Genomic DNA, 23,521 nt, shown 5'->3' on the forward strand with positions numbered 1-23,521 from the left:
GAACTAGGAAAAAACCAAAACTTTATGAGACCCAGAGCTGGTTTTGGCACTGAGTCATGGGCATGTCCTCACTAAGGTACAAAGGGCCAGTGGGTGGCTTCAGGGTCACGAATGAAGGGCCCAACCCTGCTCTGCAGGCTGGAGAATAAAACTCACATTCAGGGAACCGAAAGGGCCCTTGGACATCACCTGGTGCAACCCCTCATGCTCACTTGTGGAGGCGGAGGCTGGGGGCCCACAGCACTGCTTTGGTGGCGCTGCCTTGGAATTTGAGTCCCCTGGGAGATCGGCCCTGGAAACCGTAGCTCCTAAAACACACCCTGGCTGGGGGTCGGGCACAGGGGGTGTCTAGCTGTCCTTGGGGGTCCCCCAGCTTCACTGAGGTGGAAGAGGATTCACAGGGAGGGGAAGGGCAGGCAGGGCGCTCACCTCGGCCTGGTGGGGGGGCAGGTTCTCTCCGGCCAGCAGGTAGCCCTCGACCAGGTGGACGCAGTAATCCACGGAGGAGCCGACGAGGATGGACAGGGAGATGGCTTCCACAGCGCCCATCTCCCAGCCGCTCCAATACATGATCGTCACGACGAGGCACACGATGCCTGCAGGGGTGGGGGAGGGCGGGAAGGCAGCTCGGACCGGGCCCTCCCCACACAGCCTTGGACGGGTGCTGGGCAAAGTCAGAGGGCCCCTGGGGAATGGGATAAAGTCTAGAGTGGAGCTCCTACCTCTGGTGGCAAGAAAAACAGGGCCACAGAGAGCTGGCGGGGAGGGCAGGGCGCGGGTACAGCAACATGTCACTGGGCAGAAAGCTAGCCACAGCACTACCTGGCTTGTCTCGGGAAGCACAGACTTGTGGGGCACAGTCCTATGAACGACCACCACCCACACAGCACCGAGCAGAGGGTCACTCTGCTGGGGTTGGGGGCAGTCAGGAAGCCTTCACTGAGATGTGAAAACTCAGGGTCGAGAGAAACCCCCAGCAGGACCCCTGCCCGTTGCTGGCCCTCGGCCACACACATACCCAAGATACTCAGGAGCACAGGCAGAAGGAGCAGCACGTGGGTGGTGAACACGGCCACCGCAGCCACACAGATGAGCAAGGAGAGGGCCAGGCCGTACAGGGCACTCTGCACCCCTGCAAGGTGAGAGGAGAGGGTCCTCAGCTGGGCTGTGCGGGCGGGGTGCCCACCACCTCCCCTCATCCCCATGGTTCAGAGGTCACTGGGGTTACACAGATGGGCCCAGTCACACCGAGCTGTCACTCTGGGAAAGCCACTTGACCTCTCTGAGCCTCAACTTCTTTATCTGTAAAATGGGGTAATAGGAGTACCTACCCCGTGGCCTCATTTGGAGTTTAAAGAGAGAACACAGGTCAGGCCCTCAGCACAGGGCCTGGCACTGAGACAGGCTCCTAATGACATCGAGCTACCATAATGGTCATTACTGTGCCTTTGTAGGTGGCCACACTCAGGGTCAGAGAATGTGGCCAGATGCCCCTGAGCAGGCAGGGACCCAAACTCCGGCTGCTGACGGCTGTTCCCAGCCATTGGGTCATTCCAGTTTCTCCAGGGCTCTGGGCCAGAATTGAGAAGATGACAAGTGTGGCTTAGACCATGCCATGCCATCCCTATCCAGTCACCTCCCAGTCCTCCATTGCCTCCATCTGCCCCACCGGGACCCCAGGGCTGAGGGGCACGGCTGCTGCTCACCTATAATCTCCATGAAGATCTGCTTCCAGTGCTCACAGGTCTGGAAGCCTCGGCGCAGGGCCGAGCCCTCGGGGAACGTCTGCAGCTGCTGCTGCAGGAAGCCCTCCCAGCGCAGGTAGTCCGAGTAGGTCTGGAAGGAGGACTTGCCCTTGTACGTGGTCTGCGGGGAACATGAGCAGTGAGACGGGCAGGTGGCTGTGGCCCCCTCACCCTTCCCAGGCTATGGCTGGTCTCTTCGAGGGCAGAGGCAGCCAGTCCCTGAACACCTGCAGACGGAGTGTTTTATCTTGGCGGCGGGGAGGAGGGTGAAGGATGAGCCAGTGCAAGGTGACCTCCTGCCAGCCTCTGGGCTCACATCTGATGCTTACGGCAACAGCAGGTTCCAATGCAACCAAAGTCCCTGTTCCTTTCTAACAGAACCACCTTCCGAGCATGCGCTGCTCTTGCATCCCACCCCCCACCCCCCCGCCTGCAAGCCAGCGCCCGCTCATCCTTCAAGGCTCACTAGGGTTTTGTCTCTTCCAGGAAGCCTACCTTGATACCCTAAGGTGGGCATCCTGTGGGCTGTGCAAGAAACCTATTGAAAGAAGCCTGTTACTTTTTAGGTGGCCCGATTCAGGATCAGACAATGTGGCCAAATGCCCCTGAGCAGGAGGGGACACAAACTCTGGCCTGGGAATCAGTTCTTGTCACTCTCTGGCAACCTGCTCATCTCCTGGCTGGACTGTTGAGTCCAGGAGGGCAGGGAACAGCCCGTCTGGTTCACAGTGTCCAGCTGTGAGGAGCTGTTCAGGGGATGGTGACAAGACAGGCACTCATCCTGCTCTCCACGAGCACAAACCAGTTACAGTGTGTCTGTATGCATATGTGTATCTGAGCGTTGGTGGGGGTCGGCTTAGAAGTGACATCCTGTCATGTGGAGGAGCCTGAGCAGGAATTCTCTCCTGTCTGAAACTGTCTGCGGCTTCAGACTTAAAAGGGAAAGAAATCCTGTCACACACTACAACATGGACGAACCTGGAGGACATCACGCTAAGTGAAATGAGCCAGACACAAAAAGACCAATGCTGTGTGATTCCACATATGAGGGAGGCACCTAGAGGAGTCCAATTCACAGAGACAGAGAGGAGAATGGCGGCTGCCAGGGGTTGGGGGAGGGGAACGGGGAGTTTAATGGGGACAGAGTTTCAGTTTGGGAAGATGAAAAGCTAAGAGATGGACGGTGGTGACGGTTGCACAACAGCGTGAATGTACTTAATATTGAAGTGTACACTTCAAAATCATTAAGATGGTCAATTTTATTATGTGTATTTTACCCCAATTAAAGAAAAAAATCTTCCTGGGCTTTGGACTGATGTCTGCATTAGCCTGGGGCTCATTCAGAGCTGGGAGGGTCGCTGGGCCCTCTTTGTTGGTGGCGGACGTTCGGCTGCCTGTGCAGTGAGTGGCCCACGTGGTGGGAAGGAGAGCAGGGATGGGCCGGAGAGCAAGACTCGGCCTCCACCTGTACCCTTGTCACCTTCACTCTCATTCTCCAGCACCTCACGTCATCTCACTGTTGCTTCTTAATCACCATCAGGGGGAGGGCAGGGATCTGTTGCCCTATTCTTTAGGGGAGGAACGTGAGGCCAGGGGGACGAGTGATCGGCTCAAGGACGCAGAGCACACCGGGACCAGAGCAGCCCTGGACCCCAGGTCTTAATATGCAGCCAGCAGGGGCAGACCTGGCCAGGCTCATACAGCAAAGTGCCAGGGAGGTGAGGCCCGCAGATGCCCAGGTCAGGGGTGTGCGAGTGTGTGCCTCCTTGTGTGGGCCCCAGAGAGTGTTGGGGTTGAGAGAGGAAGCAGTGACGTGTAGGATGGCTGGTTTCTTGGCTTCCGGGCCCTCCTGGGGGAGGCCCAGCACTGGGGTCTGTGGCCTACGACTTGGCCCCTGATGGCGGCGGAGGGGAGCGTCCTGCACTTTCACCAGACCCACCCCCACCTGCCCCTGAACCCTGTGCTGGTCGGGGAGGAGGCTGGCGGGAGCTGGCTTGCAGCCTGCGTGGCAGCAAGGCAATGCTCCTAGTCAGGTGGCTGGGTTAGCATTCGATGCTGGTGCTCACTAACCAGGTGACTGCGGACAAGCAATTTCACCTCTCTGGGCCTTGTCTGCCCCCCTGAAGAGCAACCCCACCCATCTGGAATGAGAGCCGGGGACCAGATGTGACACACATAAGGCAAGTACTCCGCACTGTGCCTGTCGAGACCATCAGGGGCTCACCGACTCGAAGGCCATGGAGATCCACTGCACGCGGCCCTCCTTGACGCCCACGGCCCCGTGTGACAGCTGCCCTGGGAGCAGGTTGGGCTCGGGCAGCGCCTTGCACTCAGGGTGTAACATCTGCAGGAAGGAGGAGATGCTGTAGCCTGTAGGGAGGAGGAGAGAGGGGGGTCGTGGTGGGGACCCGGGAGAGCACCCTTCCCCACCCCAGCCCACCGTGCATATGTACTCACCCGTCTGTGAGCGAGTGTGGGAGGGTACATTTAATAAAATTTAAAAAAGGTGTGTGTAGCCATTGGCAATGTCATTGGGAACCTACAACACCCATCTGCTATGGGGTGGAGATGACATCTTGTGCTCTCAGGGAGAGCCCTGGCATGACCTCACCAGGTCACCTGTGGGTCAGCCCCTGTTCCCAACTGTGGAAAAACTACTCCTGCAGATGTACATGTTCCCTCCATGGGCACCTCTGGGCCAGTTCATGCTCACGCACGAGCCTGCTTTCTTCTGAAAGACATGTGAATGTTTGCACATTCCCCCCCACCCCCACCCCACCCCCAGTGTGGACACTCAGGCGCAGATACATTTCTGCAGATACCCACATGCCGGGCACAAGTGTCCTCAGAGCTGTCCATCCTTGGACCCCAGTCCCCCCAGCCCTTCCTCACTCTGAGGAACTGGCTCACTCCACACACCTGAGGGCAGGCACTGAGCCCCGCCTGGCTTCACCAGCTCCGAGTTCCCGGCAATGGCCTTGCAGAGGCGACACAGGTGCCCAATTTCTTTGAAGAGGTCAAAGCTGCTGTCATAGATGACGCTGCCCTTTCCCAAGGAGACACAAGCCAGTGCAGGCCGCTCAGTGAGTCAGGAACTCAGTCCTAGGTCCCGACCCCGGGGAGGAACCTGCAGCAGCTCCCTGCTACTGTTGTTGCCATCACGCTGAGCCCTCTGCGTGGCCACCCGTGGTCCCCACCCTACTCTGCCTGCCCTCAGCGGCACCTCTGTCCCCTCGCTGCCCCCCGCCACCCTGTACAAGCCCCCTTGGTCTCATGTCCTTGCTTTCACTCACAACACTCACCTGGGCTTCCTGCTTCCTCCTCTCCCTCTGCACAGCCAAATCCTACCTGTCCTCCAGCGTCACCTTGTCTCCCCCCGGCCTCCCATCCCTACCCTGAACACCTGCGGACTCGTGGTCTGGAATGAACAGAGAAACGTCCTTCTACTCCACCTGGCTCCCCAATTACCTCATGCCTGATCCTGGACTCCCATGTGGACCGACTTCTCAAGGCAGGGGCATGACCTACACCCACAATCCTTCCTACCACACGCTCAGCACCCATTAAGTGCCAGGAACACACCTAATCATGGCTCCATCAGCTACCCAAACACCCAAGAACCCAGCGTAGGACACAAACACGTACAAAGGGAGAAAGACCACACAGGGCAGGGCCCCCACAGCCGAGGCACACAGCAAGGGCCTCCTGCAGCAGGAAGGATGGATGGTTTTACACACGTGTCTTTCCCTCATCTTTGTCCCAGCTCCTAATGGCGAGGGGCAGCCAGCTCGGGCCCCAAATGTCCTGATTCCTGGGTGAGTCTAAGAGTTCAACCCCTCTCAGTCCTCCAGAGAAACAATACCCAGGGGCCAGTGGGGATCCTGTTTGGTCTGGTTGAGGGCATGTGGAGGGCTGAGAGGGTGGCCCTCGGGCTGGTACTTGTTTGCAAGTCCAGTTAGTTGGCATCTGCTCAAAGGGGGCCCACATACCGGGTCTCCAATGACATGGTTGTCCACCTGCCGCGTGCGGTTGATGCCCACAATGCCGAAAACCACGAAGACCATGGCTCCCGTGTCCACCAGTGGCCGCACCGCGGGCTTTCCGCAGCCTGTGTTCACACAGGGGTTGAAGCCGAAGGTGGCCGAGAGGCGGGCCCTGGGCCCTGCAAGGGGAGTCACAGCTGTACCAGGAGCAGGGTGCAGCCCCTCCCCCCCAGACCCCACTGAGGCCTCCCCGCGTGTACCTTTTTCACTGGGCACATAGAAGAAGCCTTTGGTCGGCCCGTCGGGGCTGGAGCTGAGCAGGCAGCCGGGAGGTGCCATGCACACGCGCCCGTGGAAAGGCGGCTTGTGGGCCTGTGCAAAGTACAGTTTCCTGTGGAGGCAAGGGAGGCCAGGGCTGAGGCTGGCAAGGCCAGAACGAGTCAGGGAGGTGAGGCAGGTGTGGCATGTGCAGGGGCTGGACTGGGGATTTGTTCTCTGCTTGGGTGGGGACTGGTATTTGGAGGCCAGTTCTAGTTCGGCCCCTGCCAAGGCCACTGTATGGGCCTGATCAAGGTCCTTCCCCTCCATGAGTCTGTCTCCCCACCTGTGGCAAGTGGGTTAAAGGAGGCCAGCAGTTTTCAAACTGCCCTCCAGGTGGTGCAAGAATTCACAGAGGGGCCCCAGGGCTATCCTTGGGGGTCCCTGCTTAGAGGCCCCCCCACAGCCCCGCCTCAACCTGAACAGTTATGCAGACTCAAGCTTCTGTTTGAAGAAAGGGTCTATGGTCAGTTTGCTCACCAATGGACCTGATGTAGCTCAAGTTTCTTTCTAGAATGTTCTAAGCTCATCTGGGCAGCCTGACTCCAGTTGCTATTGTGTATGTGCAGAGCAAGCCCAGCCTTGGGTTCAGGGGAGGGCAGGCAAGAGGTACCCCCACCCCCCGAGCCAAGGCGCACCAGGCTGGAAGGGCCCAGAGAGCCCGTCCTGGTCACCCCACTGCCTCCACGCCACACCCTTCTGCCCCAAGCAGAGTTCCACCTCACGCAGTGCTGGATGTCCTCAGGTGACGCCCTGACAGGGACCACAGGCCCATGTGTCACCAGTGCAGGGCCCCGAGCTGCTATTTTCTAGACTATGGCAGCCTGGCTCTTTCTGTCAGAGCTCGTATCGTAATTTGTAATGACATTGCGGGTGACTTGTTAGCTGCTGTCTCCTGCGAGTCAGCCTGAGGACACATGCACATCTGTCTTGTTTACTGTCCAGCTCTGGCATGGTGCCAGCACACAGTCAGTGCTCAATGTTTGTGAAATGAATAAATGGATGGAAGAGTAGATCCTCAGCTACCATGGCCTCAATGGCTAAATGAATGTAGGGCCCTGGCTGAACATGGGGGATGAAACCTGGGGAAAGACACCAAGACACCCCCAGCTGGCTCAGACCCGCCTCCCCAAGGCACAGAATGCAGTGAAGTATTTTGGGGCGCGTACTTCGTGCCAGGTAAGGGGCAGGGCCCGAGCACAGCATATAGAACAGACAGCCTCTCTCCTGTCACCTTACAGTCTGAGGAAGGACAGTAAATATTTTCTGAATTAATTATACATGTTGAGAGTGGATAAGCGCCATGGTGAGGAAGGGCAGAGTGTACCCATTCCTTCATTCCGCACCCGCTGAGTGTCAGACACTGTGCTAGGTGCTGGGGACACGGCATGGAAATTAGCCACGGCGCCCCCTCAGGAAATACGTCCATGTTCCTGAGGAAGCCACGGAACGAGCCAGCAGATCAGTACGATTCCAGGGGGTGATGGGGCCAGAAAGAAAGCAGTGAGGTGATGTAAGGAGAGAGGTCAGGCGTGGCTGCTTTAAATGGGGGAGGGAGTTCTGGTGAGGGACAGCTCCTCCTAGGAGGGGACAGCTGGGCAGAGACCTGAATTTTGAGAAGTCAACAACCTGAGGGGCTGAGGAAGGGCATCTGAGGCAGAGGGAATGACAAATGCAAAGGCCCTGAGGTGGGGACTGCCTGTCATGCTGAGGAACAGCAAGGTGGCCATTGTGACCCATGGAGAGGGAGAGCGGCGGATCGGGGTGTGGATCACGGGCCTTCATCTTTGCCGCTGTCTCCCACTCCCCTGTCCTGGGCACAGAACTATCTGAATAGACGTGTGGCCATGGACACGGGTTTCTTAAAGGTGCCTGCTGGCCTTCACGGGGAGAGAGAGAGGAGGGAAGGGGGGCTGGGCTGGTGGAAACAGGCTTGTCTGCAAGGCTCTGTTACCGGGTGTGCTGCTGCTCCTTGGCGGCCACGTAGAAGCTGAAGTCAAACTTCCAGCCCCGCTTGGCGTCGCAGGCCAAGGTCGTCACCATCCACTTGCGGGAGGGGCTCGCCGCCTGGAGCAGCCCTACTGTAGACATACAAGCGGTCAGCTTCTTGGTGAAGTTACCAAAAGGCGTTCTATATACCTAAGCAGTGGATCGACAGAGACAAGACATGTGACTCCGGGAGGCTGCCTTGGCCTGGGCCCGGCCTCAGGCTCCATCCCCTCCCTCCTCGGCGTGTCCCACCCTGCCCCAGCTCTCAGAGTCGGGGACAGAGCCCTGGGCAGAGGCTCAGACGGCCTGGGTTCGAGTTGGAAGATAGAGCAAATCCTGCCCTCCCTCTCTGAGCCTCAGCCTTTCCTTCAATTGAGCACTGATTCCATGCCAGGCCCCGAGCTGGGCAATGAGGATACAGCAGTGAGCGAGGCGGGCTTGGTCCCTGCCCTCCTGGGCTGCCAATCACATGCGCTGCTTCCTTTAAGGGCTCTGAATCAAACCATCAGGATGGCAAGACAAAGGGTAAATGGGCAGAGGAAGTGGAGAGCAAACTGAGAAGGATGCTTAGGACAGGGCTCTACGGGGAGGTGACATTCATGCTGAGGCCCGAATGAGGGGTCAGCGTGCGTGAAGCTGGAAGGAAAGCTTTTTAGGCGGCGGAAACAGCGCTGCAAAGGCCCAAAGTCAGGAAACGCCTCTGAAACCTCATCTTTCAAGTGGAAATAAAAACCCTGAGCAAATGTGCTGACATGTGTGTCACCCTGGAGGGTGTAACATGTTAAAGAAACACAAATGGTTCCTGCAAGGGAAAAAGTAGAGGCCTGGGTTTGCCCTCAGCGGCTCTTTTCTGGGGTGCTGGAGCAGCTGCAAGAACATCAATCTTAACTAACGGCTTCCTTATATTGAGCACTTGCTGTGCTCCAGATGTTATGTCATGCACAGGCCTTACCTCATGTCCCCCCAACAACCCTGGCTGGTACTTTTCATATCCCCATTTCACAGATGAGGAAACTGAGACCCAGAGAGATTAAGTAATTTGCCCAAAGACACACAGATTGTAAACGGCAGAGCTAGGACTCGAACCCAGGTCTGGCTGACGTGGAAGCCCACGCTCTCCCCACTCTGCAGGGCCCTGCCACAGGCCTGGCTGACAGTGGGAGAGGGTCCTCATCTGCCTGCAGCAGCTCCAGCCGTACAGACCCGGCCTTCCCCTCCCTGCATGGCCAGTGCCCACCAGAGCAGCACTGAGGGTCCTCTCCCCCGGTAGCGGCAGCTCACTTCCCGACAGCCCAGGCTCACCTGGAAGGAGGGCACCTCCCCGTCCCCAGAGGACACGATCTGCCAAGGGGCAGGCAGGCTGGCATTGAGGGAGAACCTGTAGACCGCCAGGTGGCCTTTATTCTTCACCTTGGAGACGTACACGGTGCCTGGGGAGTCTATGGGGACAGACGAAGGATGGATGGGGGTGGACAGTCACCTCGACTGGCTTCCCCCGACCCTGGAGCAGTCCGTTCTCTGCTGACTGAGGACCTGAGCCCTGGCCTTGGTGATGGTGAGCACTAGGATGGAGTGGTGGCATGGGTGGTGGGGAAGCAGTGGTCACCAGGATGGGGTGGCCGCATGGAGAGAGGGGGACGTGATGATGGTCGCCGGTTTGGGGTGGCAGCACGGGTGGAGGGAGTGACAGCAACGGTGGAAGTTGTGCTGAAGATGTGTTGGTACGGACTAGGGTAGCGGCAGTGGTGACAATGACAGGCGCACAGTGTGAATGGTGGGGCTGGTGCTGGTAACAACAATGGTGGGCGTGGATGGAGTGACGATAATCATACAGAACTGCCCCATAGGGGAGCTAATTCCTACATGTGTCCCAGCACCCCACCTCTGATAGAGACCCCAGTGTTCAGGACCCCCCTGCCCTCTCCCACCCAGAACGACTTTGGTGCTCAGGGCCGGTTCCTGGGGCACCACAGGCTGGGCTGGAGTGGTGGCAGGAGGGGACCCCAAAGTTCTGGCTGGGGAGAGCTGGCGGGACAGGGCCCAGGTTCACCAAGTTCACGCCCCATCCAACCCCTCTACGGGTTCTTGTTCTCACGTAACTGAATCCGCTCCCCTCACAGGGCCCCCACACCCTAGCACCAGGCAGGCATCCCCCGACACTGCCCCCCTCCCCAGCCAGACCACACTCCCCACTGACCCTGCGGGGTGGCGTCAGGCCGGCTGGCCCACGGAACCCCTGAACCTCGCTTCTTCTTTTCCAGGGACGCCCGGATATTGTTCTGCAGGCTGTGGGGCTTCTCCTGGAACAGACCTACCCCCCAAACTGCGTCAGGGACAGGCTGGGATCGGTGACAGCCCCAGGGACACGGTCCCCAAGGCCCTCAGCTTGGGGAGAGGGAGTGTCAGGGGTCTGAAAGAAATTAAGCGCAACCGAATAAAACATCAAATATTGAATTTACAGGCATCTGAAGGCAAGAGAAAGGCAACCTGTCAGCCAGAGAGAGACACTCGGAAACTTTCCCTCCTCAGAGTCGCCAGGCCTCGCTCCCTTCCTGTCAAATGGACTGACACAGTACCGCCGGAGGGCAGCTGAGGACCACATGGGACACTGTTTCTTATCCACTGAGCTGGTGATAAATGCTCCGTAAACAGGAGCAATTAGAAATGGAATGTTACCAGCTAGTACAGGGGATGGGAAACTTTCCTGCTTTGCCAAAGCATTGTAGATGAGTTTTTGGTTTTTTAATGAGAGAAATTTTACACCTTCAAAACGGTAATCCTCACAATAATCCTAGGAGGTCATTATTATTAACCCCACTTGACAAAGAAGAAAGCAGAGGTTCAGGAAGGTTACGTGACCTGCAGAGCAAGTGAGAGGCAAAGCCCCGTTAGAACCCGGTCTTGTCTGCTCCTAAAATGAAGCTCTTTTTGCTATAATCTGAGGGGTTCCCTTTAAGAGGCAGTTCAGAGAGCTAAGAGATACAGGAGGCTGGGGGCTGGACTCTGGCTGGGGTCCTGGCCGTGCTCCAGGTGTTTCCAGGAACCCCAGGCTCATCCTGGGGTTTGTCCACCTGTGAAATGGGAATGGAGGCGGCTTTTTGTCCCCAGGCCCTGAGGGACAGCAGGAGCCCTTGTAGCTGCAGTGATAATGGAGCATAATTTGCATGCCCAGGCTGGCGGGAGAGGAGCTGGGGATGTGGCTGGGGCTGGCTCCAATTTAAGAGGGGCTCTTCGGGCACCTCTCTGAGCTGCAGTCAATTATCATGCATTTGGTTAACGCCGTTACCAAGGGAAGGCCAAGTTAATCTGAACACCGCCCTAATTAGGTGAAGGCAATTACAGCAGTCAGCGGCTCTCCCAGGAGCTGGGCACACTCGCCCACGCATCTTCTCATTTGGTTTCTAACTGCCCTGGCAAAGCTGCATGACCTTGGGCTGACTCCCCTCCCCCCCCAACCCTGACTTCAGGCTCCCCGCTGTAAAATGAGGGCCTAGCCCAGCCCACCTCTGAGGCAAGGAGACATCTCACGTCCTTGCTCATCTCTGACATGCACTGTGGATAAGTCCTATGGATTTCACCTCCTAAATGCCTCGTGACTCCACTGCCACCATGAGCGCACTGGCCCCAGCCACTATCATCTCTCCCTCCAAGCCAAGTTAACCTCCCAGCTTGGTTAACTCCTCCCCATTTTTTTAAGTCTCAGCTTAGACATTACCTCCTCCAGGAAGCCCTCCATGATGCTGAGCTCCCCAGGCACCGTTTTCCTCCATCACAGCTCAGTTCTACTACTATAATGGCTGGCCGCGAGTGGCAGAATGAACTCTGAGCTCTGAAAGCCTGTCCCACCCACTGCAGTCTCCCCTGAACCAGGGCAGCTGACAACCATTATGTGTTTAATGAAATGTGGAAACACTGAACCTGGGTCTGGTATCTTTCAGGCCAACAGTCTTTGAGACCTGGACTCCAAAGAGAACAGGGGCCCTCAGGGGACCTCTGCTAGAAACCCTCACCTGAACAGGTGATACAGGAGATGCCCTCAGCGCTCAGGTTGTACTTGAGGTCTAGCAGCACCTGGATGTTGGTGTCGGGCCGGAAGAGCAGGGGGGCCCGGCTGGCGGGACGGAGCCGGCTGGCGAACACCAGGGACAGGATGAGGATGGAGACAAAGAGCCCTGCGAGGAAAGGATGCCATACTAGGAAGGGCTGGGGCCCAGGTGATGCCTCCAGACCCCTGGCAAACGGCTGTTCCCTTTATGGGGCTCAGCAGGGAGAGGGTCCCACAGGAGTGGGTAGAGGCCCAGCATGCCAGCCTGTGGGTGAAGCTTGCGAGGCATCGGTCCTCCAGGGTTGGCTGTTGTTATGTGTGTCACTTGGGAATCAGACTATAAGCTATAAACGCACACTACTGGACAAGAACCAGCCATCATCTTAGAGCACTTAACAATTTATAAAGAGCTGGCATATCCACTTGATTGTACACAACCCTCAATACTGTTGATAATGATAATAATAGGACTTAATGTTTATTGAGCATCTACTGCGTGCCAGGCACTGGGCTTAGTTCTTCACATGCACTAAGGCATTCCTTCCAGCTGCCTGATGAGATAGAGCCTATTCTTACCCTCAATCATAGGCTAGAAAACCGAGGCTCAGACTGACGGACACGGCCAAGGTCACACAGCTAGCACATGGTAGAATTGGGAACCATACTCATCTAACTCCAGAGTTCAAGCATTAAGCACTCTGCTCTACTGCCCAGCATGATGACTGGCACATAGTGGGTGCTCAATAAACAAAAGCTATTGGGGGCCAGCTTCATTTCACACAGGAAGGAAGTGAGGCTCAGAGCGAGTGAGGGGTGCCAACCCAGGGCTCTGACCTCTAGCTCATTTGCAGGAGGGGGTGGGCTCCCAATGCCCATACGTTCTTTGGGGGAGTCTGTCCCCTACGCTCAGACACTGGGTAGAAGCTGCAAGACAGAGGGGAAGGAGGGTGGGAAGCCACTTACCCACAATCACCCAGCGGCTCTTGACGGCCGACCACAGGACCCAGTGGTGCAGCAGCTCCTGCAGCTGAGCAATGAGCTGACCCCGGCTGGCCCTCTCGGGGGTGGGCTGCAGGCCCTCTGGGGGCACAGACACCAGAGACACATCGCCCAGCTCCAGAGACACTGCCAGGGCAGAGCAGTGGCCTGTCAGAGGCCTGGCCCAGATCCGAGTCAAAGCCCACCTCAGTCTCCACCCTCTCTAGGGGAGCCCGAATGCTTGATGGGGATCCCCTGGAGCATCTCCTCCAGCCCCCCCGGTCCCCCCCGCCCTCCGGCCTCAGGCCTCGCCTGTCCTCAAACCATCTTGTAAGAGTTACTTCCCCCGACAGAGGCAGCCCCCAGGTCTCGCTAGGGAAAGGCCTTCGCCAGGTCTCACCTGGCTCCTCCTCCACATTCAGCAAGGGGATGTCATCGTCCAGGTAGGGCATGGGGCCCTGGGCGGGGCTGCCCCCAGCCCGCTCGGGAGTGGCAAACACATCTCCGGGGAAGTGCAGGGAACGCTTGCGGCCACACTTCTGGTGGCAGCTATGGAGAAAGCGGGGGAGAAGGCTGAGCCCCGAGGGTCCTGGGTGTCCGGGGAGGGCGGGGCAGGGCTCTGGAACCCCGGTGTCACACTGACATCTCACACAGACTTCCAGAAGTCTGCGCCTGATTTCTTTCCAGTGCCATCTCCCCCCAGGGCCCTTGGGAGCCACTCTTCCTCTGGGGAGACAAATGGTGACAGCAGCCATTACCCAGGGAGAGGGGATGGCAACACAGCGTCCCCCCACGCACCAAGGTGACCAAAGCAGAGGACTCATGCCTCTGCTGTCATGCGGCCCCAAGGCTCTGACACCAGAAGGAGGAGGGAACAGGTTGAGCTGAGGGTGTAGGCGGTGTAGCTGAGGCCTTGACTGGAGTGAATGTGGGGAAGACGAGGCCCACCCTAGGGACCAGAATAATACACACGGCGATTATAATGAATGCTGTGAGCCAGGCACAAGCTGGAAGCCCCATGTGGATTCTCTCACTTAATCCTCACAGGAATCCTACACAGGAATTACACTTGTTTTACAGAAAAGGAAGCTAAGGCGCAGAGAGGTTGAGGAATAGACCCAAGTTTCCACAGCTGCCAAGCAAACAGGCTGAGGCTGCCGCCCAGGACTGGGAGGCTGCTGCAGCCACGGCCCCACCCTGGGGGTCAGGGGGGTGGGGCGGGGCTTATGTGATGTCTCTGGAGAGACTAGAAAATGGCTCCCTTCCCCAAGACATTTTGCTTCTGTGTCATAAAACTGTCACAGAAATAGTCAAATCTGAATGCTCACAGTGTAGATGGCAGTGCCTCGCCCTCACCACCAACCATGGTGGCCCTGAAGGGAGGGTGTGAGTGGGAGAGCTGAGAGGTCAGTCCCGGGCCCAAGCCTGAGCTCCTTGCTGGGCTTTTGTGTCCCTCTTACTCCTCCTTGGCTCACCAGTCAGGTGGACATCATCACAGACCCCTGACATTTCTGCCTTTGGGTGCCCTGCCTCAAGCCCGAGGCCCTCCGTCATTCCTCAGTATTCCCAAGCCCAGGCAGCCACCCAGGCCAGATTACATTTATCTACTCTGCCTTCACTCCCCTGACCACTGGCCCACGAGACCCTGGTCCCTCAACTTCCGGCAGCAACTCTGGACTGACCCGTTCAATTTTGTACATGGCTCACTATGTCTAAATATTGTTTCTCCACCAAGACAAGAACCTTGAGGATATTTAACATGGCGGCTAACAGCATACAATACAGAATCAGATTTTCAATAGGCTCTGCTGCCTACTGAATCTGCAACACTGAGAAAGTTGACCAACGTCTCCAAGCCCATGTTTTCTCATTTGTAAAATGGGCAGAATGAAAGGACCCAGCTCTCAGGCTCCTGGGGCTCGGGTGGGCTCGGGGGGGATGGCACACAGCAAGTGGTCACAAATGGTAACCACCCGACAGGGCTCTCTTCTCCGTTCCTTGCCCCCCAGTAGTGCCCAGCATAGGACTGGGCACACAGAAGGGGCTCAATAACCAATCACCAGGCCATGTTAGAGATATTCAGTGGGAGGAGGCCAGGCACCCCCACCCCGGCCTGCCCAGCTCACCTGGTCTGGCAGGAGCCCTCTAGTGGTGCCATGTAAAGGCTCCAGATGCCCAGGGCAGCAGGCATGGTGAAGAGCACAGCCAGCCAGCAGCAGGACACAATGAGAGACATAAACAGGCCAAAGTCATGGACAGCCGGGATCTGGCGATGAAGAGGTAGAGTGGGGGATGGGGGGTTGGTCATGCCTGGAGCTGAAGGAGCCCACAGGCTCTGCAGCCAAAGCACTCAGGACCTGAAACCACAGTGACACTGAGGCAGGATAAGAGGGCTCAGGCTGCCAGCCACTGGCCCAGGAGGACATCAGAAGGCAGGGGCTGGTGCCAGGGTTGGGGGACACAACAGGGGAGGAGTGGAGGCTCTTGTCTACACTGTGGCTCACAGCCCGGAACAGTGCCCGGCACAGAGCAAGTGCCTGAAAACTGTCCTGACGTAAATGACTGGGGGACAGAGGGAGACATTAGACTAGGTCATGTGTTAGTGAGAGGGAATGGAGAGAATGCTGCCATGGGATGGGAGCAGGGAGTCAGGAGCTTTGGAGCGATGGGTGTGCTCTAGAAATGTCACAGCGGGGAGGGACCTGCACAGGGGTAGCAGTCAGGAGGAAACTGTAGCCAACAGGCAGACAAGTCTTCCCTGTTTGTGAAACACTTTCGCCGTCATCTTCTCATTTCAGTCCCTGAATAATCCAGCCATGAGGAAAGTGAGGCTCAGAGAGGTTAAACGACCTGCCTAAGGTCACACAGCCAGTAAATGGCAGAGGTGGGATTTGAACCCAGCTCTGCCTGTTTCCTGGATGTGGTTCTCTAGGAAGGCCTGGGTAATCCCAACACATTTAATAGTTTCTAGGCGGGATACTCAGCCCAGGTCATAAAAATCTCTCAAAGACTCAGGCAGGCTCACTGCCTTGCAGGTTCTATCAGCACCAAGGACATGGACCAAACTTAGATCCTTCCCCTGAGCCCAACTCAGAGGCCGGAGGAGCATGGGGCCAGCGAGAGGAAAGGCAGTATGATGACAATGCAGTGTGAAGCCACTGGGTGGAAAGAGTTCAGAGGTCAGGAGATGCGATTAGGCTTACCACTTACCATCTGTGTGACCTGGGGAAAGTCACTTTCCCTCTCTGGGCCTCAGTTTCTATTTTAGGAAAATAGGGATGTAATGATACCTTTGTCATAAGTATGTCACGAGGCCTGAATGCAAAAGAGCTTTGGGAAACTGCCAAGTGCCTTCAGGGCAGATGCTGGGTTACTATATTTATATTCACAAGCATAAATAATAAATACTATGCGTATTAAAATTTTTCCACTTGTTACGTTCTGATAGCGGTGATAGGGAACAAAAATGGACCCCAGGGACACAGTGAGTGCCTGAGGCAAAGGCTGTGTGGTCACAAGAGAAGGGGTGTGTGGGAAGAGCAGAGACCAAAGGCCAGGTGTGTACGGAGGGGGGGGGGAATGGAGAGGCCAGGACAGGGACAGAGGGCGGTCTCCCACCTGGGAGAAGACATTAGCTGCGTAGGCGGCGGCCGTGGTCAGGGAGGTGAAGAAGGTGGCCTTGCCCGCCGTCTGGATGGTGTGGATCATCCGCAGCTGTCGGTCTTCCAGGTGGGTGGCCTGGCGGTAGGTGTTGATGAACACAAAGACGTCGTCCACACCTAGGGGAGGGAGTCCCGTGCCAGCAGGGGCAGGCTCAGGATCACTCTACGAGCTCCAAGACCAGGCCCAGGCTCGGCCTAGACCAACCCTGTTGAGGCTCCCTGACAGGTCAGGCTCCAAGGGAGCCCTGCTTCTCAGCCTGGAATGTGGAAAGACACATCCGACTCTGGCTCCACCCACCAAGAATCCAAGCCCCACCCACCATGCTCCTTGGCCCCACCCCATCCCCAGAACTAGGCTCCTTCTTCCAAATCTTAGCCTGCTTCCTACCTTTCCTAGACTTTTCCCACCAACCTTAACCTCTACACAGCATATCCGCCCTTGCTCCTTCCACCCCTTGGGGGCTCTAAGCACTGTACACTAAGGATCTGCCCACTGTATATACTCTACCCACCACCACGCTCTGGAGGCTCTAAGGTCTGAGAGGGACTTTCTGGAACCTCCATGAAAGCCAAGCTTTACACCCAGGGAGAAGGCCCTTTTGGGCGCCGAGTTCTCATATAGGAAGCCCACTGCTATGGCAATAGAAGCAACTCACCAATGCCCACTATCACAAAGGCAGCCACCCCGTTGAGGATGCCCAAGTACTGGACACCAAAGACCACGTGGTACAGGAAGAGTGCCACCAGGCAGCTGAGGCCAATGCTGGCGATCCCAAAGAAGGACAGGAACACTGGGTGGGGCAAGGAGACAAGGCATACAGTGGGGGCACCCAGCAGAACACACACACCCTGCAGTGTCCCTGAGCCCAGCTCGGTCCTGCCTCCCAGTTGCCCCCCACTGTGAAGCACCCTTCACTACCCCGTCTGTGCCTGGCACAGGTCTCCATGCCCAGAGAAGGCCTGGGCCAGAGGCCCAAGTGGCAGAGGAAGCCATCTCTGAGAAAGGCAGGTTGCTCATGGGCTCTCATCTTTACAGAATTTACCTCAAGGGCTAATAGGAAATGCTAAACATGCAGTTAACATCTGTTACCCCAGGAGGCAAAGGTTCTGTGAGGGTAGGAAGTGTGTCTGTGTTGTTTATCACTGGATCCCTGGCACCTTAGAGCATCTGGCACATAGCTAGTGCCCAATTAATATTTGTTACATAGATGAATGGATGTCTTTTCCATTTTTGAAGATATTACCAATGTCTCATTCACTTGGGCAATAGAGAAAACCTACGGTACCCGTAGTAAAAAGCAGCTAGGGTACATGGGAAGGCGGCACTGGAAAAGTAAACCGAGGGGCAAAAGGGTAGCTGACTTGGGCTGTAAAACAAGCTACAGAATAATCCATAACAAGGGTCCAATACTCTGGACTCCCCAAAACAAAGTTATCAGCGAGAAAAAGATAGTCAAAGAGCAAAAAGTTAAACTATGAGGTCCTGGGAGTGAGGACACTCAGGTAAGGCCCAACCTGCCTCTGGCCCTCAGTCTACCTGCCTGGGGTTCAAAGGTGATTTCTGAGCGGCCCTCCTCATCAGCTCTGAGATGGTGGATTTGAGACTATTTCTGGCATTCCTGAGAAGGAAGGTTTTGTCCAGACAGGAGCACACTGGGAGGAGAGAAGGCACCTACCTGAGCAGGACGTGAGAATGTAGACGAGGGCGGCAATGCAGCTGCTGCTGATGAAGGCCAGGAGCATGTCGTTGTTGAAGGTTCTGCGCACCTCATAATCAAAGAGGTCTGTTCCCCCATAAAGAACCTGGACTTTGCTGGGGAGAGGGAGGACACAGGTAGAGAAAGGCGGAAGTGGGTTAGAGGTGGCTGTCAACCCTGGGAGGAAGACCAGGAGCTATCCATATACACTGCAGATTAGACACAATAGAAGGTGGATCAGTGAACTGGAATACCTAAACCAAAACACAGAAAGAAAAATAGAAAAGAAAAACCTAGAAAAGAGTACTGGAAACACATGCAACTCAGTGAAAAGAGCGAATATTTGTGTAATTAGAATCCTAAAATGAAAAGGGGCAGAAAGTGAGGTTAGAAGCAATATTCAAAGAGATAATAGCCAGGAAATTGCTAACGCCGATGAAGGCTATCAACCCACGGATTCAAGAAGTTCTGTGCACCCCAAGCAGAACAAAGGAAACCATACCAGCATAAATCATAGCATGACTGGTGAAATCAAAGACAAAGAGAAATGTTAAAAACAGCCACAGAAAAAAAGGACAATCATCCAAAGGGGCAACAAAAAGATTGACATCTGACTTTACCACAGAAATGATGGAAGTCGGAGCACAATGGATTGACATCTTTAAAGTATTAAAAGAAAATAACTGCCAATTTATGATTCTATACCAGCAGAAATATACTTCAAAAAATAAAAATAAAACAAAGATGTTTTCTAGGCAAACAAAACAATTTATCCCCAGCAAACCGGCACTAAAAAAAAAAAAAATACTAAAGAGAGTTGCTCAGATACCAAGAAAATGATCCCAGAGGGAAATGTGAAATTGTAGAAAGTAATGAAGAGCAGCAGATAAGGTAAATATGTGAGTAAATATAAATGGATACTGACTCACTAAAGTGAAAATGTAATATCTTACAGGGTTTAAAATGTATATGGAATTAAAATGCATGCAACAAAAATGCAAAAGGCTGAAGGGGTTATAAATGCAGTGAACTGTGTTCTAAGATTCTAGTATTATCAGAAAAAGTAGTAAAAGTGATAATTTGTATTATTCTATAATAAGTCAAGGTGCATGCTGCCATCTCTTGGGTAACCAATAATAGAATAATAAAAAAAGATTTTATGAATCCAAAAGAAGGTACTAAGTCAAGTCTACAAGGGTCTTGGTAGTCACCAATTCTATGGAGCTCAAGGGGGATGGAAAGGGGGAGAGGTTTTTTTTTTTTACCCAGAGCAGGGGTTTTTGCCTTGGCAGCAGAACCTATTAGGCAGAGGCAATTGTTGGTATCTGAAACCCTGAAGATCTTTCTACAGCCAGCCCCTTCCAGCTTCCCAACCCAGCCAAGTACCTTTCCTCAGAGCACCTCCATCCATCCATTCATCCACCCATCCATCTACCCCCAGATAAATCCCTCCTAAGGTGTTTCTGGCACTGTGCTAGCAGGTAGGCCCATAGAAACAAGCTAGGAACAATCCCAGACTTCAACAAACTCACACTCTATTGAGACATAATTAAACCAGACCTTTGTCAAACTTGAATGAAATCTTGTAGGTCTGGGAAAGGCTTGGAGAGCCTGAGATTCTGCATTTCTAACAAGTCCCTGGGGGCTATTGATGTTGCTGATTTGAGGATTACAAGGAATTAAACAACTAAAATACAGAGGGACAAAGGCTATGATGAAATTGTAGCTCAGAGAGGTGAAATAGCTCAGTGAAACTCCCACAGCTAGTGCAGTAACTGGGGTCTGACCCCAGATATAGCTGACTCAAAAGCCGTGTATGTTCCTTCCTGCCTCCCTTAGGGAGAAGGACGGGGACTGTGGAAGTAGGGAGAAGGGCATTTAATCCAACTTCAGGGATACGGTGCCCAGGTTGGAGCTTAGTGGATGAACAGGGGTTGGCGTGGAACAGCAGGGCACAGAGGAGCTCTGAGTGCAGCAACTGGCATAGAAAACCCAAAGGATGAGGGCTCCGGATTAGAACGCCTGGATTTTAATCCCTTCCACCTCTTATGGGCTTTGTAATTTTGGACAACTTACTTACTGGTGGTGTGCCTCGGTTTCCTCAACTGTAAAATGGAGATAACCATAACAGCACCTACCTCACCGAGATGGTGTGAGAATTAAGTGAGATGGTGTGAATAAAGGGTGTAGAACAGCATTCGACACAGAGTAAGTGCTCAATAAACATTAGCTCTGATTATTACAGTAGTTGCTCAATGCAATGGATGAGTAAAGGAATGAATGAGGGTATTTCAGGCAGAATGATTCTTCCTGTGCCCAGGGCTAACTTGTCAGGGCAGGGGACTCAGAGGCATTGGAGTTACTGCCCAGCAGGACTGATAAACTATCTAGTGCCCTTTCCTGGTGGGGAGGGGCCCCGTTGTATTCTTAGACACATCCCATGGCTTGGGGGGGCAACCAAAGCACCCACCACCCAAAGCACCCACTGTCTAACCTCTAAGTTCATCTTCTCTAGACTCCAGAAGGGTAGCAGGACTCATCATCCCCATTACTCAAGTAGGGAACTATCTCCTTGGGCATCAGAGGTAGAGAGGGACTCCTGACTCCCTGATTAATACTCTTTCTGGAAAGCCCTCTAGCACCATTGCTGGAGAAAAATCAATACCCAAGACCTCCAGGGCAAGAGTTCTGGGATTTCCTGTCTCCTCCAGAGCTGTCATGCCCACTCGTCATTAGTGCTGATCAAGAAAAGGAACCCTTCACCTGTCAGAGGGACATCGAGGCTAAATCTGGCTCTGCCTCCGGTTTGGGAAGAAAGACTTCCTAGGAGAAATGTTTCAGGGAGATCTGGGGCTTATGAGAAAGAAGCATCTGGAAACCAACTGCTGACTTTAATACAGCCCTTTCCTGGCACACACATAGCAGGCACATGCCGGGTGTTGCCGGACCTCCCACCTAGTAGACTGCTTGGCCAGCATGGCCACGTAGGTGACCACGAAGCTCTGAAACTTGGCCCGCTGCTCCTCCCAGCGATCATCCACCGAATAGTAGTTGGGCAGCGGTGCTCCAAACAGGATCTCGCTGCGCAGGAGGGAGCTCTTCAGGTTTTCTGCAGACAGGCCCTCGTCCACATACCAGTAGAACTCGGGGTGAGTCATGGCCAGCTCCAGGGAGCCTGCAGGGGCAGGGATGGGGGCCCAAGGAGCTCAGTAGGTCAGCTCATACCAGTCCTCCATCAAGGTCATCCTGCCCTCCCCGCCACTTTACCGCTTGCTAAAGAGCTGAGACACTCCCTCTTGGCTGCCTCAAACTGTCCCTAATGGGACAGAGGGATGGTTTAGAGAACTCACAGCTGCCCAAGAGGAGCAGCTCCCAGGCCTGTCCCCTCCAAGGCCTCCCACGAAATTGACATTTTCATTTCCATTCGAACCTCAGCTAATTTCAAGGCTCAGTCTCTGCAGTTGCACCTTCATCTGCCTAGAACCCCACCCATGCCCCCCTTAAAAGGCACACCCAAGCCCCACCCCTACAACAATTCTCTGGCCTAGTTCCAGCCTTTCTCAGTCCCGTCCCCATTTGCCTCAAACTAACCCCACCTTGGTCTTCCTTCAACCCCAGCCACGCCCCTATCTTCCTCTAACCAGATGCCGGGTTCTTTGTAACCACACCCAGGCTTCCCTTTAACAAACCTCAAGCCCAAGCCTCACCCCACGCTTTCTCTAACTGGCTGCGGCCTAACTCACAATCTCTCAATCCAGGTATGCGCCCAAATCTCTTTCTTTGCCCCCCTTGGATGCCAACTCAAAGTGGGCTCACTTTGCTACCAGCCCTTCCTTAATGGTCCTCAGGCCTGCCCAGCGCTCAGCTCCAGCCTGACTCTGTGTCACAGCCAAGTCTCTCCCTATCCTCCTACCAGCCTCTTAAGTACAGAACCAAAGAAGTCAAGCCTTCCAATAAACCCCACCAAGCCCCGCTCCCCATCTCACTCAGGCCCCGCCCCTTACAAGCCCCACCCCCAGGTTCCTTCAAACCCCACCCTCTAGAGCTCCTCCCCTGGCCACACCCAGGCCTGCTCACCCCGGATGTCCGCCAGGTCCTGGCCCATGCCATCATAGTAGATCTTGCCACCCCTCTCGGTAGGGAAGAAGTAGGTCATGAGCGAGCTGGGCGGAGAGCAGTAGGAGTAGGAACCGAGTGGCAGGTCCTTGAGCACTTCATGGGGCTTCCAACAGAACTCCCGGAAGCCTGGATGGTCCATGATTTTGCGCTCAATCTCGTGGATTGTGACCAGCCGCTCACTGGTGAAAATGTTGCGCTCCGCATCGCCACGTGCGAGGAAGATGAGCTCGATGCGCCAGTGCGCGTGTGTCTGGGTGTTGGTGCTCACGTATGAGCGAGAGTAGTCCCAGTGGGAGGTCCCCCGGCGGGCACGGCTCTGATTGGTCACGGCCACCACAGGGGGTGGAGTGCCAACTTGGCGATGTCCATTCTTTTCTGCCGTTTGGTCCATCCGGACCTCACTCTGGTTGGCTGCCAGATCCGCCAGGGTCTCACGTGGAAGACGCCTGCTCCAATTGGCTGCTGGCTTCCGGGCGGCAGAGGCGTCCCACCACGACCCTGGGACACACTGAGGGACAGCAGAGACGGCACGTGGGGCCCTGGCGGCCCTCTGTGAGCGGTTGCCAAGATGCAGCTGCTGCAGCTGCTCTGAGATGAGGCGCTGGAGCGTCTCAGAGGTGAAGTCAGCCAAGTCGCGGCGGTTGCGCCCCCAGGACCCAAACTGGGACTTGAGCGCCAGCGCAAGGGCGTCAAAACGCTGGGAGGCCTCGTGGTTGCGGATCTCAAAGGCGTTGTAGGAGATGTCAATGTCCAGCGGCGGGTAGTAGAGGAACATGAAGGCTGACAGGGCCATGGGGATGCTGCAGCCCAGGAAGAGCACCAGACCCGCACAGCACGGATTGGTGAAGGCCCAACCCAGGGTACTCCAGAAGCCCGAGGTTGGTGGCCGGGAGGGCAAGGTCCAGTGCCGCCAGCAACACTGACCCCCTTCCTCAGCTTGGGACCCCGGCTTCTGGGCTCTCCTAAAGGCCTCACCCGTTGCTTC

General features: G+C 55.4%; 1 protein-coding gene across 1 annotated transcript in view; it reads right to left on the reverse strand.

Annotated features, from left to right (window-relative positions):
* DISP3 (dispatched RND transporter family member 3) overlaps nt 1–23,515 on the reverse strand; it is a 25,263-nt gene extending 1,748 nt beyond the window's left edge. The window contains exons 1-19 of the mRNA XM_019639846.1: nt 22,495–23,515; nt 21,373–21,592; nt 18,397–18,533; nt 17,377–17,511; nt 16,677–16,837; nt 15,185–15,324; nt 13,459–13,607; nt 13,044–13,205; nt 12,046–12,207; nt 10,233–10,346; nt 9,338–9,474; nt 8,001–8,185; nt 5,989–6,119; nt 5,735–5,907; nt 4,665–4,791; nt 3,970–4,115; nt 1,707–1,866; nt 1,019–1,132; nt 430–596 (exon numbers count right to left, since the gene is read on the reverse strand). Coding sequence (XP_019495391.1) covers nt 430–596; nt 1,019–1,132; nt 1,707–1,866; nt 3,970–4,115; nt 4,665–4,791; nt 5,735–5,907; nt 5,989–6,119; nt 8,001–8,185; nt 9,338–9,474; nt 10,233–10,346; nt 12,046–12,207; nt 13,044–13,205; nt 13,459–13,607; nt 15,185–15,324; nt 16,677–16,837; nt 17,377–17,511; nt 18,397–18,533; nt 21,373–21,592; nt 22,495–23,329 — 3,555 coding nt within the window. The 5' untranslated portion in view covers nt 23,330–23,515. The remainder of the gene's footprint in view (nt 1–429; nt 597–1,018; nt 1,133–1,706; nt 1,867–3,969; nt 4,116–4,664; nt 4,792–5,734; nt 5,908–5,988; nt 6,120–8,000; nt 8,186–9,337; nt 9,475–10,232; nt 10,347–12,045; nt 12,208–13,043; nt 13,206–13,458; nt 13,608–15,184; nt 15,325–16,676; nt 16,838–17,376; nt 17,512–18,396; nt 18,534–21,372; nt 21,593–22,494) is intronic.
* Between the last annotated feature and the right edge of the window lie 6 nt (nt 23,516–23,521).

This window comes from Hipposideros armiger, unplaced genomic scaffold, assembly GCF_001890085.2.
Source record: "Hipposideros armiger isolate ML-2016 unplaced genomic scaffold, ASM189008v1 scaffold_46, whole genome shotgun sequence".
NCBI lineage: Eukaryota > Metazoa > Chordata > Mammalia > Chiroptera > Hipposideridae > Hipposideros > Hipposideros armiger.